This window comes from Rosa rugosa, chromosome 7 (genome assembly GCF_958449725.1).
Source record: "Rosa rugosa chromosome 7, drRosRugo1.1, whole genome shotgun sequence".
Classification (NCBI taxonomy): domain Eukaryota; kingdom Viridiplantae; phylum Streptophyta; class Magnoliopsida; order Rosales; family Rosaceae; genus Rosa; species Rosa rugosa.
The window spans coordinates 32,915,737-32,932,373 of NC_084826.1; the positions used below are offsets into that span (position 1 = coordinate 32,915,737).

General features: G+C 47.2%; 2 protein-coding genes across 2 annotated transcripts; one reads left to right on the top strand and one right to left on the bottom strand.

Annotated features, from left to right (window-relative positions):
• The first annotated feature begins 8,508 nt into the window (after positions 1-8,508).
• On the top strand, positions 8,509-9,219 carry LOC133723196 (uncharacterized). The gene has a single exon (XM_062150013.1). It carries the CDS (start codon positions 8,509-8,511, stop codon positions 9,217-9,219), a length of 711 nt encoding a protein of 236 aa, XP_062005997.1.
• A 2,741-nt stretch (positions 9,220-11,960) lies between these two features.
• On the bottom strand, positions 11,961-13,365 carry LOC133723197 (uncharacterized). Its single transcript, XM_062150014.1, has 4 exons — positions 13,066-13,365; positions 12,862-12,993; positions 12,302-12,637; positions 11,961-12,221 (listed from the first exon to the last, which is right to left on the bottom strand). The coding sequence occupies exons 1-4, from the start codon at positions 13,363-13,365 to the stop codon at positions 11,961-11,963; spliced, it is 1,029 nt and encodes a 342-aa protein (XP_062005998.1).
• Between the last annotated feature and the right edge of the window lie 3,272 nt (positions 13,366-16,637).

Genomic DNA, 16,637 nt, shown 5'->3' on the forward strand with positions numbered 1-16,637 from the left:
GTTTTCGAGTTTTTGGTTGAGATGTTGATTATGGACGGATTTGTAGGTGAAGAAGGCCAAGGAGAAGGTATATGACGTGATTTTTGAAGGAGAAAGGGTAAGGAATGGGTTTTGGACAAACCCTAGAATTTTTGGAATTTATTTGATTGATTTGGTTTATGTTGAGCTATTGTTGTTGTTGGAAAAATTGTGAAATTAGAGATTTGAGGATGCATAAATTAGTAGGATTTTATTAGCATAATTTTCTTAGTGTTGGAATTTTGTTGTTGAAGATTTGGTAATTATAGTTGTGTAGTTTTGGCCAAAGGAAAAAGAAAAGGAAGAAGAAAAGAAATGGATTTGTTCTTGGAAGAAAAGGGAAAATAAAGAAAATGGTAAAAATTGGATTAAATGAGTTTTTATCTTGGTAAAGTGGTAAAAAAGTGAAGAAGGTGAAAGTAAAGGTAAATTCGGTAAAAAGGAGGTAAAAGTGAAAGTGTGGAGGTAAAAGTCATGGTAAAAGTGAAAAGGTGAAAAAGGAGAAGCAAATTGGTAAAAGTGAAAGTAAAACCTTATTTATAATTATTTACTTATTTATTTTTAATAAATAAGGATAATGGTAAATAAAGGAATATTTGGTCAAAAGTCAGAAGTCAAAGGTCAAAAGTCAACTCCGAGAGTTGACCATGGTTGACCGACCTCGTAAAACGTGAGGAATCGACTCGACTTTGGTCGCTCGGATTGACGATAGTTTAGCGGAGCGATAAGGACGCTTTCCTTTTTAAGAAAGAAGTGAGTTTCCCAAATTGGTAAAAGTCGGAATAAATAATTAATGGCCTCATTGAAATAAAAAGGAACAGTAGACAGTATATTTAACCCGAACTATACTATTGGTTGGGGTATGATCACCATATCCCAAATGGGCTTACTATTCTAAGTGAGTTGTTCGGGAATGGTTTTTGATAATTATCGATCTTGGTTATTTGGTGAATTTTAAAGTGAGTTATGAATTAATTACTTATCGGATATAATTTTATTATAAAGGACCCGAGCGGGTGCACTTGGATTTGGATAAAGGATCGAAAGTCAGGAACGAACCCGAATGTGGGCAAGCACTCCATTTCCAGGTAGGGTGAGCTGTCCCTTCCTTGTTAGAGGCTTTTCGTTATATGTGGAATGCTCTAGTATAATATTATGTTGCCTGCAAGTACGTTTTGGTTGTTCATTAGTCGATGCCTCGTGATACATGTGTTTTCAGAACTGATAATTGCAAATTGTGAAAACCGAGGCTAGACTTGCATGTTGAGATACACCCTTGTATGTGTGTACTTGTGACCTGAAAGTGAATGGGACCTAGACGCGTAGATTCCTAGGGATCCCACGGTGTCGATAACCGTGAACCTCCGGAGGGGGCCGTGCTCCTATGTTTGTCGAGAAAAAGTGAGTATAGACAGTGAACCAGTCATAGGAGACTCAGGGTCAGGAAATGGACACTTTCGCTACTTGTAGTCGGAAGTACTACAGAGTAGTTGGCTGGTTCTCGTACTCAGGACGAACCAGGTCGGTCACTGATTTATCTTATTTTAGCCGGCAGGTAAGTATCTCGGAGCTCCAAGTGTGTGAAGCATACTGCACATGTTTTATGAAAGAAAACAAATGTTTGTGGTTGCCACTTTTCTTAAAGCATTTTCGATAAACGTGCACAATATTATGTAGTAATATTTTCAAGTATATTATTTTTCAAACCTAGCATGGTTGGGTCGGCCCCTACTGGGCATGCGAGGACGAAAGCTCACCCCTACTATAGTGTGCAGGTTTCGAGCATGTAGTCGGGAAGCGTACATGGGAGGCACATGACCCGGCTTGGCGCATTTCTCTTTAGCTTTATCAAGAGATGGTTTTGGTCCCTTATCGGATTTTGAAGTAACTTACCTATTTACTTCTTATTTAATTGTTTGTTTTCTACTCACTTATTTACAAAACTTTGGGAGACCCGTAACCCTGGGGCGCGTCTCTCATACTTGTATTTACTTAGTGATTTGTTATTTTCCAAATTGGGCTCCTATTATAAGCCCAAATCCTTTAGCCCACTTTGAATTCCGCATTTGAAAATCTGTTATTAGGTTGCTAGAATGATTTGTCCAAGAAAGTGTTTTGTGAACCAACAGTCCAAACCCAAAAGGCCTTGCGTTTTCGGGTTAATGAGTTATCGGGATGCCATTCGTGACATGTCGGTTTCTCATTGGCTCGGAATCGCAGCGCTGTGGGACCCCCTCTCGGGTCACCACAACGCAGAAGAGTAGGGCTCAGAAAACCAGTGAAAGCACACCTGCTGATCCTGTCGGGTTTACTCAGTATGATAGCGACGGGGCGGAGAATGTGTATGAAGAGCTGCCAGGAAATTACTATGGCATTGATCAGGCCGGCAACGCGGTCAAGATAACAGCTCTAGTAAAAGATGTGACCGCGCCAGCAGTGACGCTTCAGCAGTCCACCATTCCCCGGACCATTCGTCTTGGGGAAGCAACAGCGACTGCTAGCCAAGCTCTACCATTGCAAACTGCTCGCCAGACTGTGGCGATGCCTCTTCCTCCTCCCGATCCAGAATACGTGAGACGCGAAGAGGTTGAGGAGATGATCAGATTGGCTAACCCTAGGGCCCAACTTGACAGAGTTTATGAGGGGCCTTTCCCGCCACATATAATGCTCGCGCCTTTTCCTAGAGGTTACAAAAATATAATATTTCTACTTTTTCAGGAGAGGACACTGAGAATGCGGCAACCCATTTGGCCAGGTTTAGGGTACAATGCGGCCAGTATCAGAATGATGACATCCTCAAGTGCAGGATCTTTGGAACTTCTCTTTCTGGAGCTGCCTTTAGATGGTTTTCTAAGCTCCGACCGGGAACAGTGGCAGATTGGCTAGCAATGGAAAAGCTCTTCGGGGAAACTTTCGGAGCCATTGAGCCTGAGGTTGATTTGGCTTCTCTCACTCAGATGGCCTAGCAGCTCATCGAGTCTGCTGTTGCCTATCTTCAACGCTTCCAGATTCAGAAAGCCAAACTGAGTGTGATCCTTCCTGAGAAGGAATTAGTCAAGTTGGCAGTCAAGGGTTTGGAACCATGCCAGTGAAAGAAGCAACATGGCAGCATGATCCAGTCAATGGGAGAGCTCATCACAGAGGTAGGTAGCTTTGAGCACCTCCTCAGAGAGACTGATGCTAGGAAGAATGCGTCCAAAGGGACATACGTGCCTGGAAAGAATCGTACAGTAGCGGCGCTGAACTACCAGCCGACTACCTATGATCCTTACTACCACCATCAAGGAGAAGAAGTGTTCCAGGATGAAGATGATGAAGAGAAGAATGATGTCTCCGCATTTGAGCTGACAGGAAGGAAGAGTTCAGCCCTCAAGCAATTTAAAATATCTAAGGAACCTGTCAAACTTAAGTCTGTAGCCTTCACCAAGCCTGAGTTCGCGACATATACATATGATGCCAATAAGGCACATGAGATTCTGGATAAGATGATCGCCGCGAAGATGGTGAAGACAGACTTTGGACATTTTCCTCAACCAGATCAGCTGAAAGGAAAGAAATACTGCAAATTCCATAACTTGTGGAACCATAACACGGCTGACTGTGTGAAGTTAAAGGACCAGATTCAGGTATGGCTCAATAATGGTAGTTTGCAGGTGGAAGCTCCGGCGACCGTGGCAGCACTAGTAGACCTGAACCCCTTCCCTGACACCGGGGTCAATATGGTTGATGTGAACTGGACCACGAAGAACCAGAGGAAACCAACCTTGGATTTGACCACAAAAGGTCGAGAGGAGAAGACTGCAGAGGATGAGACTCCTGCAAAGAAGAAGCCTAGACCTGTCAGCGAGGCTTCACCAGTGGTCCTATGCTCGCGATGCAAGGAAGAATGTGGTATCCAAGTGTCGCATGCAGAAGTCGAACAGACATTTCGCTTTGGCTCTTTCCCGCCAATCAAGTGGGCTTCGCCATCGCGAAATTATCAGCCTTCTAGCCTAAGAGCCAAAGATAAGATGGAGTCACCGCCATCCCCAAGGGACTCCAACTTGTTCAAGAAGCTGAAAGCGGCCACGACCGAACAGAAACAGGATGAGAGGGCTAAGAGCGAGCACAAAGACATCCTGACCAAGCCGTACATTCCACCTTCTTCAACGTCCTCCATCAAGGAAGGCACATGGTACACCAGAGAGAAGGGGAAGGCAGTGGAAATTAGCCCCTCCAAGAAAAGGAAGTTGCAGCGCAGGTTTGGGGAAGCCAAGCGAACGCTAGAGGCTCTGGATCAGGGCCTGATCAAGCCTTCGCAACTGGTCAAATCTCCTGAACAATATCAGAAGGAGATGGAGGCACTAGCTGCTAAGCCATTGGTGGCCCCCCGCAGTTTTCAAAAGCAAGCGCGCTCGGAGTCAGGCACCTCTAAGCCTAGTGTTTTCTGCAGGATCACGAAAGAAAGGACACCTCCGCCAACTAGGAAAGAAATCTCGCCAATTAGGCGACCACATGTCAGGCGCAGGTTGTTTCGCGAGGAACCAGTCACCAAATCCTCGGTTTTTGAGAGACTGGGGGGCAAGGACAACACTGCAGAAGCTTTACACTGGAGACCTAAAAAAGTCCAAAGAGTAGTGGTCGCGCCCCCAAAGGAGAATACAGCAGGGGAACTACGGTTGGACTCCCCAAAGCAGGTGGAGGCGTTGCAGGAACACAAGCAGTGTGAGGTCAAGGGCCTTACGGAAGAATCATTAGTAGACCGTTTGGCTAAGCAATTCAACATCCCAGTCAACGAGCCCAAGCTCAACCTCGAAGATGACATGGATGAGACAGATGTGGTTGATACTTCCTGCAACATGGTTTACGTGCTTTCTGCGAAGTATGCACTGCCAGTCGCCGCGCAAGAATGTGTTGAATCTGAGGAAAATAGTGAACAGCCTTTGCAGATTACTTCAGCGGCAACAACACCTGTCGAAGAGGCTGTGTTTCTGGAAACAGAAGATGCCAACAGCAAAGAGTTCTTCATGAGCTTTACAAGGCCAACACCAGCTATGGTCCAACACATGAGACCTCTGTATATCACGGCGGAGATTGGTGGTACCAAGGTTAGCAAAATCATGGTTGATACTGGAGCCGCGGTCAATGTCATCACAACAAGAACCATGCATTTTCTTGGGATCAAGAAAGAGAAGATCCAGTCTACCTCTCTTACGCTGAAGAACTTCGCGGGGACTGTAACAAAAACATTAGGCCCCGCAGAGGGAGTTTATGCTTTCTTTGTAACAGACTGCTACGCGGCTTACAATGCCATTCTAGGCAGAGACTGGATCCACCGGAGTTATTGTGTTCCGTCAACTCTCCATCAGGAACTGATTATGTGGAACAGGGTAACAGATAAAGCTGAGGTGATTAAAGCGGATCCTCGCCCATTCCCAGTTTCCACGAATTATGTAGATGCCAGGTACTACTTGGAGCCTATTACTCCATTGCAGGTCAGTGGCATCGATGACAAAGGCCGCCCCACAGGGGTGACGGCCTCTGAATTGGCACAGTGGGGGCTCACGCTTGCAAAGGAAGGCCTGGCCACGCTGTGCCCAAACCCTTAAACGATTAATGGATTATGACCTTCCAGAGGAAGGGATAGAGGCCTTCCACTCATTGTACGAAAGACTATCATCGTACTTAGTGGAAAATGAGGCCTATGATCGAATCGCGACCTTAGAGATTGTCAACGAGGAGTTCTCTGACCAAGAACAAGAAGACGAAGAAGAGATTCAGCTGGCTCCGACAGCGCTGGATGATACCCCTCCTAAGGTCAGGGACCCTACCGAGAAGGTCAATCTTGGAACAGCAGATGAGCCTATGGAAGTGGCTATTAGCGCTTATTTAGAGCCTAGTGAGAAACAAAGGCTCATTGACTTATTACTGGAATTCAAAAACTGCTTCGCGGAGAAATATGAAGACATGCCCGACCTGTCGTCGGATTTGGTATGCCATCAGCTGCCCACACTCCCTGACAAGAGGCCTGTGAAGCAAGAGCCGCGAAGGATGAACTCTGAGACCTAAGTTCTGGTCAAAGAAAAAGTTGAAAAAATGCACAAGTCAGGCATCATCAGGGTAGCCAAATACAATCAGTGGCTATCCAATATAGTGCCAGTCCGCAAGAAGAATGGCAAGATGAGGGTCTGTGTGGACTACAGAGACCTTAATGTCGCTACGCCTAAAGACGTCTACCCCATGCCGGTCGCGGATATGCTAGTAGACGCAGTAGCAGGACATGAATTGTTGTCCTTCATGGACGGAACTGCAGGGTTTCACCAGATTCCGGTCGCGGAGGAAGACAGACACAAGACCGCGTTCCGTTGCCCAGGGTTCGCAGGTGTTTTTGAATACGTGGTCATGCCTTTTGGACTGAAGAATGCTGGGGCAACGTATCAGAAAGCCATGAACCTGATCTTCCATGACATCCTTGGGGAGATTTTAGAGGTTTATATAGATGACGTGGTCGTGAAGTCTAAGAAGAGAGGAGACCATATCGTAGATCTCAGAAAGGTCTTCGAGCGCATGCGGCAACACAAGCTCAAGATGAATCCAGCCAAATGCGTTTTCAGAGTTCAGGTAGGTGACTTTCTAGGATTTATAGTCCATCAGAGAGGAATTGAGGTTCCTGAGGATAAGGCAAGCGCAGTTATCAACGCGTCTCCCCCGCGAACAAAGAAAGAGCTACAGTGATTGCTGGGTAAGATCAATTTTTTGAGACGTTTCATCTCTAACTCTGCAGGTAAAATCCAGCCCTTTTCCCCACTGCTGAAGTTGCAGGGACAGAACGAGTTCGTATGGGAACCTAAACATCAAGAGCCTTTTGAAAAAATTAAGGCCTATTTGGCGAGCCCGCCAGTACTCGTTCCACCTAGAGTTGGATTTCCATTGAAACTGTATATCTCAGCAGCTGAGGCTTCCATTGGCAGCCTACTCGCTCAAGATGATGAGGAAGGGGTTGAACATGCCATCTTTTACCTCAGTAGGACACTTACAGATTGCGAAACAAGGTACACTCCAATGGAAAAGCTGTGTCTTACACTATACTTCTCAGCATGCAAGTTGCGGCACTACATGCTATCCTTTACTACTTGCATTATTGCTCAAACCGACTTGGTTAAGTATATGCTGTCGCGACCTATTCTGAGAGGTCGCATTGTCAAGTGGGTACTGGCCTTATCCGAGTTCTCGCTACAATACGTTCCACAGAAAGCAGTAAAGGGACAGGCCATCGCAGATTTATTGGCACATCACCCTATTCTGGATCTCCCCGCGGTGAAAGAGTTAGAAATCGCGACCACAACCACAATTCGACCAGATTTGGCATGCATTCTAGAATATGCTGTCTGGTATCAAGCCACAGTCTCCCTTCAGCCCTGGGTATTATTTTTTGACGGCTCAAGAACAGACACACTAGCAGGGGCAGGGATTGTTCTGGAAAACCCAGCGGGAGATCGTTTTTTCATATTCTTTCCAGTTGGAGTTTAAGTGCACCAATAACCAAGCAGAGTATGAGGCCCTCATTATTGGCCTAGAGGTATTACTGGAGCTAGGAGTGAGAGACGTCCAGGTACGCGGTGACTCTTTGCTCGTGATAAATCAGCTTCATGAGAAGTATAGGTGTGTAAGCTGCTTGCTCGTACCATATTTGAGTCGCATCATTGAACTTCTGGACCAATTTGATGACGTGGATTTGGAATACATTCCTCGCGAGCGCAACTTCGCTGTCAATGAACTCGCTCAACTGGCTACGGGCATTACATTGAAATATGGGGTTCGCGAGCGCATTCTGAAGGTTGAGCGACGCACGCTGCCTTCGTGGCTTGTGCGCCCTGACCCGCCTGACGATCCGGTCGTCGCGGTCCTAGAGCCTATTGACGTCGATTGGCGCATCCCTTTGATAGATTACCTCAAGCAGCCAGACCTGCAGACAGGAAGATCCGTTTTCTTGCATTAAATTACTTCCTTAGAGGCGACGAGTTACGCCGACGTGGCGAAGATGGCGTCGACTTCAGGTGTATCTATGGCCGCGAAGCGAAATGATTAATGCGCGAAGCACATGCAGGCGTCTGTGGAGCCCATCAAGCGGGTCCAAAGATGCGCTGGCTTATCAGGAGACATGGGTATTATTGGCCCAGCATTTTGAAGGACTGTATCACGTTCGCGAAAGGCTGCCAAGATTGTCAAGCTCATGGACCAGTCCAGCACATCCCCAATATTCCCATGCAACCTATTATTAAACCTTGGCCTGCGCGAGGCTGGGCTTTGGACTTGATTGGAATGATTCACCCTCACTCTTCACTCCAACACAAGTTCATCATCGTCGCTACTGACTTCTTCACCAAGTGGGTGGAAGCTGAGCCTTTGAAGGAGGCCTCTGGCGCGACCATTCGCCAATTCATCTTTCAAAATATTATTTGTAGGTTTGGCATCCCTGAAGTGTTGGTATTAGACAGGGGGGCAGCATTTATGGGTGGCGACGTAGAGAAGCTCGTCAACGACTTAGGCATCCAATTTATCCATAGCACACCCTACTACGCTAAATCCAACGGCCAAGCGGAGGCCAGTAACAAGATTATTATCACCCTCCTGAAGAAGATGCTTGATGAAAACCCTCGCCAATGGCACGACACATTGTATGAAACGTTATGGGCTTATCGCACTTCCAAGCGGAATCCTACAGCCACAACGCCCTATGCGCTCATGTTTGGTCACGATGCAGTTTTGCCTTTGGAACTCAATGTTCAATCTCTGCGCGTCCAAGATCAACATCATCTGATCGGCAAAGATTATGTCCAGGCTATGTGGCAAGAGCATGAAGACCTTAGCAAGAAGCGCTTAGAGGCGTTGGACAACTTAGTGATGGAAAAGCAACGCATAGCTCGCGCCTACGATAAGAGGACGCGTGGTCGCAGTTACAAGGAAGGTGAGCTCGTTTGGAAGGCAGTCCTTCCATTTGGTGAAAAGTTGACTGGCCGCTGTAAATGGAATCCTCGCTGGGAAGGACCTTTTGTTATTCACAGAATTCTGGAACGCGGGGCTTTTCACCTCAAAGATTTGGATGGCGACCTCCACCGCAACCCCATTAACGGCAGGTTCCTGAAGAAGTATTACCCCAGTGTCTGGGAATATGAAGACCCACTAGATCAGCCTGTTCTTGGGACAGGGGGGCAAACATAGTGTTCTTTGGCTTGCTCCCTCCTTTCCTTTAGGCCTTTTCTGTGGCCTCATTCTCATGTATTTGCTCCGCCTAAGAACACTAGGGGGGCAACACTCTATGCATCCAGGCCTTGATTGCGGCCATTACGACCCATGAGAGGATTGCCTAAGTTGGGAGGCAAGCAAGAAGGCGCATGTGAAGGATGTAAATCGGGAAAGCAGACCAGAAGCCCTCATAAACCTATCAAGTGCATTTCCATCATCTGTCACCCCTTGGAGCTGTTGCACATGGATCTGGTAGGTCCAATGCAAACAGAAAGCATTGGTGGCAAGAAGTCTATATTGGCCTTGGTAGATGATTTCTCGTGGGTATCCTTCTTGCACGATAAGTCAGAAGCTTTCAAAAGCAAATGTGCAATAGAATACAAACTGAGAAGGATGCATCCGGTGCTTGCATCATTCGACTCAGAACTTATCATGGTGAGAATGCATCTTTTGCTGAGTATTGTAATGAAAAAGGAATCAAGCATGAATTCTCTATTGCCGCTCAACAAAACGGGGAAAAGGGGGTATTTCTCGAAATGGCCTCTAGTAAATGCAAAAATAGCGCAATACTTTTTGGCTGAGGCAATTTGCATGTTATACTGCTAATAGAGTGTACCTTAGATCAGGAACAAAAACAACTCCCTACGGGCGGTAAGAGGCCTAACATTGAACACACGAGGGCTATATCCTCAAAGAAAACCTAGCCAAAGCCAACTCCTCGCAGTGACCCTAATTCTTAGGTTATTCTCTGACCAGTAAGGCATATAGAGTTTACAACAAAAGGAGCAAAGCAACTTGACCAACGGGAAAGTACTAGGGCAGCCATGGAATCTGCAAATGTTAATGTAGATGACTCTAGCATACACCAGGATAAGTCTGAGGATGATGAGGCATTGGAGCCACTCTATGCATCTAGGCCTTGATTGCGGCCATTACGTTTTGCAGTAAAATTTTCAGTTATTTTGTAACTTTTCTTGCGATGTTCTTGACAATATGTGTTAGGAATATATGTAAGGGCCTATACCAGAGGCCCTATTATATTATAATTTTTTAGCAAATAACAAAACTCAGAAAATTTCATAAAGTGGCTTTGCGGCCAAAAGCAGTACAATGTGTTCAAAAAATTACATTTGCGGTTTACAAAGCCAAAAGTGGCTAAAAATTAAATCATAAGGATTTCAGATCTTCTAAGAGCTTCTGGATCTTGCGGCAGGAAGAGGTAGTGAGATGATCATTCTTACTCTTCCTCTCTTCACCCACATCTCTTGAGTCCGGGCTGCAGCTGCTAGAGTCTGTACTAGAAGAAGATGGAAGGAAATAATCCATCCCAACCCTTCTAGTGGGTTATCCTCCGGGATGGAGATGGAATCAGCGCGTTAGTGCAGCCCAGTTGCCTCATCTACCTCCAGGGGAAAAACAGAAGTCGGTGCGTCAGACCTAGGAGGTAAACTGCGGAAGAAGAACGATCGGCCTCGAGTGGCCTTCCGCCCTTCTTCTTTTTGCTCCGCTCAGGGAAATCTGAGGAGAGGGACTCTCCAGAATGAGAGATCCCGCGCTAGGAGCTCCTCGTGTTCTTCAGCCTATCCAAAACCTAGGATGTTCCATTCAGACTTTCATAAACCAAAGACACGAGGTTGCCTGAGATTAGGCCATAAGGCCTACCCAGGCATTGAGATTAAGCCATAAAGCCTAAGATTTAAAGGCTAAGGGCGAGATCGTAAGGAGAAGATTTCAGAAATAGAAGGAAAAGGAGCAGGGCTTGCAGAGTTATTTCTGGGTTAGCCATGTTTGCATATGTGTTCACTTCTCCAAAGTGTAGATATTTATAGGGCCAACCTCAGTGGCTTCAATCTTTTGATGGGCAGTTGAAGCAATTTCAACGCCATCAATGGGAATATCAATAGAATTGAATGCTATGATCTCGGAAAGGAAGAAATTTGAAGACGCGTGGGAAGCGGAGCAGTCTTCGAGGAGGTAACCGCTCCATTTCGAGGTTAGCTTTTCAAACGGTTTTAATATGCAATAAAGGCAAAGTTGAGCGCTTAACTGCCTGTAAATCTAAAAATATTTGGGCCAGGTAAAGTGGGCTGAATATTTCACTAAACCATAAATAATAATATTAATATTAATATTGTTCATACAAAATAATGGGCCTAACACTAGAGGCCTAAAGTCCTCGGCCTGCATAAGTTAAGCGGAGGAAATGTTCATCCAGACAAAAGCTGGCATCAGCAGCAGCTTGTTGGGCCGCCAGGCGAGCTTGGGCCAATTCTTGAGACAGTGTCTCGAAAGCGGCTAAGGGTTGCTCCAGTTGGGTTTCCTCATGGGCGAGCCTGGCCGTTATAGCGGTTAATTGGGCCTGAAGATCTTGAATCTGGGACCTGAGATGGTTCCTCGTAAGCGTCAGATCCCTGATGAGAGTACCCCGGTTGCCTAAGAAATCGTGCGAAGTGTCCGTCTGTTAAGTAAGGGTCTGATAGTGGGCTTGGGTCTGCCTGGCCTGCGCGGTCGCGGCCACCTTCTCATTGAGCCATTGGGGGAGATCCTGCAGCAGTTGATCGATATCGATGAACTGGGCCTCAGTAATGGCTCCTTCGCGGAGAAGTACCCTCAGGTACTCTAAGGCTCTTGCGGGTGCGCCGGGCATCAGAATATCAGGTCCCAGGAGACGACGGAGACCTTCTCTAGCATCATCTATAACTCCAAGAGGAGTCACTTCAAGAACGCGAGCTAGCCTTTCCAGTCTGGAAGGAGGCGCAGGTAGCGGATTTGGGGTAGCAGCAACAGGAGCCTCGAGACTCCGTGACAGGAACCGCCTCCAGCACCGGCTCTGGATTCACTCCATCTCCTACTTCAGGTACTTGGGGGGCATCGGGTACAGATTCTTGGTTATCCGCGTCCGCACCATCTGGTTCAGCCGGGTTTTCGCCAAGCACCTCTACGGTAGCAGCAGCCACTTCCTCGATAGGGGCAGGGTTCTGCTTTTCAGTGAATGGTTAAAATGTCAAAAGATTAAGGCAGGAATCAGAATATAGGGCTTGTTTGCAAGAAGGTGTACCTCTAGAATAGGCGGCTCGTGGAGAATTGCTATTGGCATTGGTTCTTGATCAACCTCACCAGAAACTGGAACCGAATCAGGCGCTACTTGTTCCATGGTGAGTACTGCAGTTGGTGGCTCGCGAGGTGTATCTGGAAGTGGTATTCTTTCCTCAACCTCAGGCGAGCTGTCGTCTATGACTTGAACTGGTACCAGAGCCAACTGCATATTGTTTGTAGCACTGATGGGAGGTGGAGGATTGTTGGAACCAGTTGGTGCTTGGGCGTGTGAGGCAGACGCGTTTTCGCCAGCAACGGAGGATCCTTCCCCAACTTGTCTGGAGGACCTACGACGAACCTGTAAATGAGGAGCGTTACACGGTCGTACATATGAAACAAAGAGTTCAGTACTCGCTTTAAGTGTATTACTAGTCGATCAGCGAGTGGTTCATCTTCTGTCCACGGATCAGTTCGAGGATCAGAGCGACTGCGCTTTCAGGCCAAAGCGGCGGAAATCTGTCAGGATTAAAAAATTAGACTTGGAAAGAAAGCGTCGAGACCTGATAAAGGGGAAATCCTTACTGTTTGTGGATCATCATCGTCAGAGGAGGAGTCTTCGACTTCAGGCTCCATCACTATTGCTTTCTTCTTCGCGGCCTGGCCAGTGGCCGGAGAAGCATTAACTGTACGACTGCCAGAAGGTGGCACACTTCCCTGATGCAATAAAGTCTGAGTTAAAAAGGGAAAAGCAGACAGAGAGAATGAAGAACAATCTAAGGCACTTACCTCTTGAGGGGGCTCGCGAATTACAATCCCAGCCTGGATCGGGCGAGGAGCTCGCGCGGGTCGCGGAGCCGGTTCAGGTGGCGGGGGTCGTGCCTCATCTTCAGGAAAGCGAGCGAGCAACTCTGTATCAGCATCATAAGGATATCTCAGCTCTTCAAAGATGGTCGCGAATAGTTCGTCGTCCCGTTGTCTCCAGCAGTTGACAGAGACTTCTGACCACCATCGCTCGTATCCTTCAGTGTTCCCATCCACGGGAGCAATGTCATTAGTCCAGTCAGGGAGATCGACCAGTGCAAGCATGCTCTGCGCTGGTAGAGGCCCAGTAGTGGGGCCAATTCTGCGCCAAGAAGTGTTGTAGTTCCAGGCATCATAGAGGGGGAATGGCACTAATTAGATGAGGCCAAATTGGCGAGCGAAGTGGTTAGGAGCGTAAAGCTCGTAACTAAGTTCATCAGCAACAAGCCTAATGTCTGAACAGGAGATTGTGCGGCGAAAAGCCAAGCGCGCGCGATCACTGTAGTCAGGAGCCCCGGGAAGGAACCCATTTTCAAGTGGAGGTGGAAATCTTCTACCAAGCACTAAGTCGCAGTAGGGCATTTTGTGCAGAAGGTTTAGGGTTTAGGAGCCCCGGAATAAGGAGGGGATGTGTACCTTGCCTCGCGGCTGAGCCATTGACCCAAGAGTTGATCAACCGGTGGAAGCAGTGAAATATCGTCGCGGCGAAAATATGGAAACTAAGTTTGAATCCAGAAATCAAGGATCCAAAAAGGGCCAGAGATGCTAGTCTGAAAGGAATGCATGGTGGCCTGGTACAGAGTGCAGTAGAGGGCACCCAACACTGGTTGTCCAAGTCCTACGCGGCGGCCGTTATAGAGGGCCGTTGCCAGAGAAGTCCAAGGACCAGTGGGTTTGTTGGCAGAGGTGCAGAAGACGAACTTGGCCAAATCGAAAATCGAAGGTGTTGGTGGCAGTATTCCAAAAGCAGAGAAAGGCGGCGAGCGATTGCCGCCGCGCGGGAGGCGAAAGCATAAATCAATAGTATGGGTAATACCTGCCGCGTTCCAGCGAGCCAGATCTCGCGCTCGCGCTTCGCGATACCAGGAAAGCTCCACCGCGCTGATCGAGGATAGCCAGTGCCCTATTTTCGCTCGATGTTTTTGCGCACCCCAACTGCTGAAATCTCCAGGGGTCCTTCGAAGGACCGGAATGGGTCGACGAATGGGTAGACCGTAGAGGGCGATAGCGTCGGCTGAAATGGAATCTCGCTGCGTTGGACCCAGTCCGACGTGATGATTTGGGAGCCTGAGAAGTAGAGGTCTTTGGATAGTAGTGTGGATGCGACAGCGGGCACCGATGCTGGTTCCCCAAGTGTGGTCGGCCTTATCATTGAGTTCCTCCTCTTGATCGATGACTATCTTCTTTAGGGGAGCCATTTTTGGGTTTCTGTGAGGAAGATGTTTGGAATAAGAGAGTTTCTGGTTTTTAGGAGACTGAAACAGTTTCTGATGTGACAGGTTTGAAGTGGCTGCGGGATTTAAATAAGAGATTTTGTGAGGGAAACGATGCGACGAGAAGACGTTTTGCAAAGCGAATGGACGCAACCCTCATTAATGGTCTCGTTTCGATCAATAGGCGTGTCGTTTAGTTCCCTTCAATCAGTCACATTTTCGCGGGCCTGATTTCGGGGCCTGGGGGGCAATGTTTGAGCCCAAAAGTATTTTTGGCAAGATCCTTTAGTGGATTTAGCATAGCCGGCCGATACCTGCGGCCCAAAAATAAGCCTACTTGGGTTTGGGTTATAGCTTCACCCATTCCAAGATCCATAAGGAAAACGAGCCCTTATTGGAGTCAAGTAGCGGAGATTGAATAGGAAACTTCAATCAATAATCCTTCTATGGTAAGGAACAGTCGAAACCCTAGGTATAAATACCAAGTTTCAAGGATGAATTACGGACAACTCTTCAATCAACTAATCAGACAGATTATCAAGCCTCTCCGGAGCAAACCTACCTGCAACCTAGTTGCAAACCAGCGAAGCAAGGGTAATGCCCTCGCAACCCAGCGAAGCTAAAGATACGCTTTGGCAAACCCTATGCTTTCTCAGAACTTCCCAGTGATTGCTCTGCTCAACCTACAACGTTGAGTATCGATTCGGTGACGCGAAGAGATCACAACCAAAGCCCTTACCTGTAAGGCAAGAAGTCCTTTTCCGGAAGGCAGAGAAAAGAACCTTGTGACTAGGTTGGTGCTCTCCTCGTCCGCAACGCTTGAAGAAGAAGTTAGGTCAAGGGACTCCCCCGACGACTGCACCCCACGATGCTGGCACGCCTGCGCACACGTTCAAAAGACACAGTTTGCACCCATACTGGTTTTAGAGCCAAACTGACACAATTCCTCAAAACTAACCAAATCGAAGAACTACTTACCCAGACTTGTAGGGCTCGAAGAAGTGACCGTCTTTCGTATGCCAAGCAAGCCCAGAAGTGCCGGAGGATTCACTGGCGTCGAAGAACACGGCAAAGCCGTGGCTACCCAGAAACGCAAACCATCAAAACTTAATCCAAATCAAAAAATAATTGCACAGACGGGTAGAGGAAGACCAGAGGAGGAATTTCCATACCGAATGCGATCCAAACGGTGGCCGAAAATCCCAGAAATTCGCCGGAGCCGTCAAACCTTCTCACCGTCGATTCTCCCTCCTAGCCTGGTGCATGGACGATTCGAGACCGCAGACGTGACGACGATGACGAGAGGAAGAGATCGGTGGTCGTGCGTCGTCGATCGGTGGCCGGACGGCGTCACTCCGGTCGGGTTTCTCTCTCGGGTCGCGGTTGTCTCTGGGTTAGAGAGCTCTGATGCTCTCTCAAGCTTTCTGGGAGCAATCGATCACGATCCTTGATCTGATCAAGGGTATTTATAACCCCAAGCTCAATCTATTTTAATGGCTAGGATGAAGCGATGGATTTATGGATGGTTAGGATTGCACCGCAGAAATTTCTGTTTCTTTAATTCATTTTCAAAAATCCTACAACTTCGGAAAATCGTTATAGATAGCTTGGGTATCCGAAAAATCCTCCGAAAATTCCCACGAACTCGTCGAGTCGTGTACTTTATCATTCAATCCTTAAATCGAGGATTTCACCTTATAAAAATTTCTGAATAATCTATCGTACGATCTTCACTAAGCTTGACACATTTTTTCGGGGCTCACATTTCGAAGTCCAGGAAAACCGGAAATTACTTTCCGTGGTGAAAGGAATATTCTCTCCTCTTGCCTGATTTCGGCCTTAACAGCTGAAAAGCTTTTGAATAAAGGATGTCAGGCTTACTTGGCACACATGGTGGATACAAGGAGGGAGGTGTTGAGTATTGAGGATATTCCTGTGGTCAGGAAGTTTCCGGATGTGTTTCCTGATGAACTACCTGGCTTACCTCCAGTAAGAGAGATAGATTTGACTATTGATTCACTTCCTGGTACGACACCTATATCTCAGGCACCCTACCGAATGGCCCCAGCTGAATTAAAGGAGTTAAAGACTCAGTTACAAGAGTTGTTGGACAAAGGTTTCATT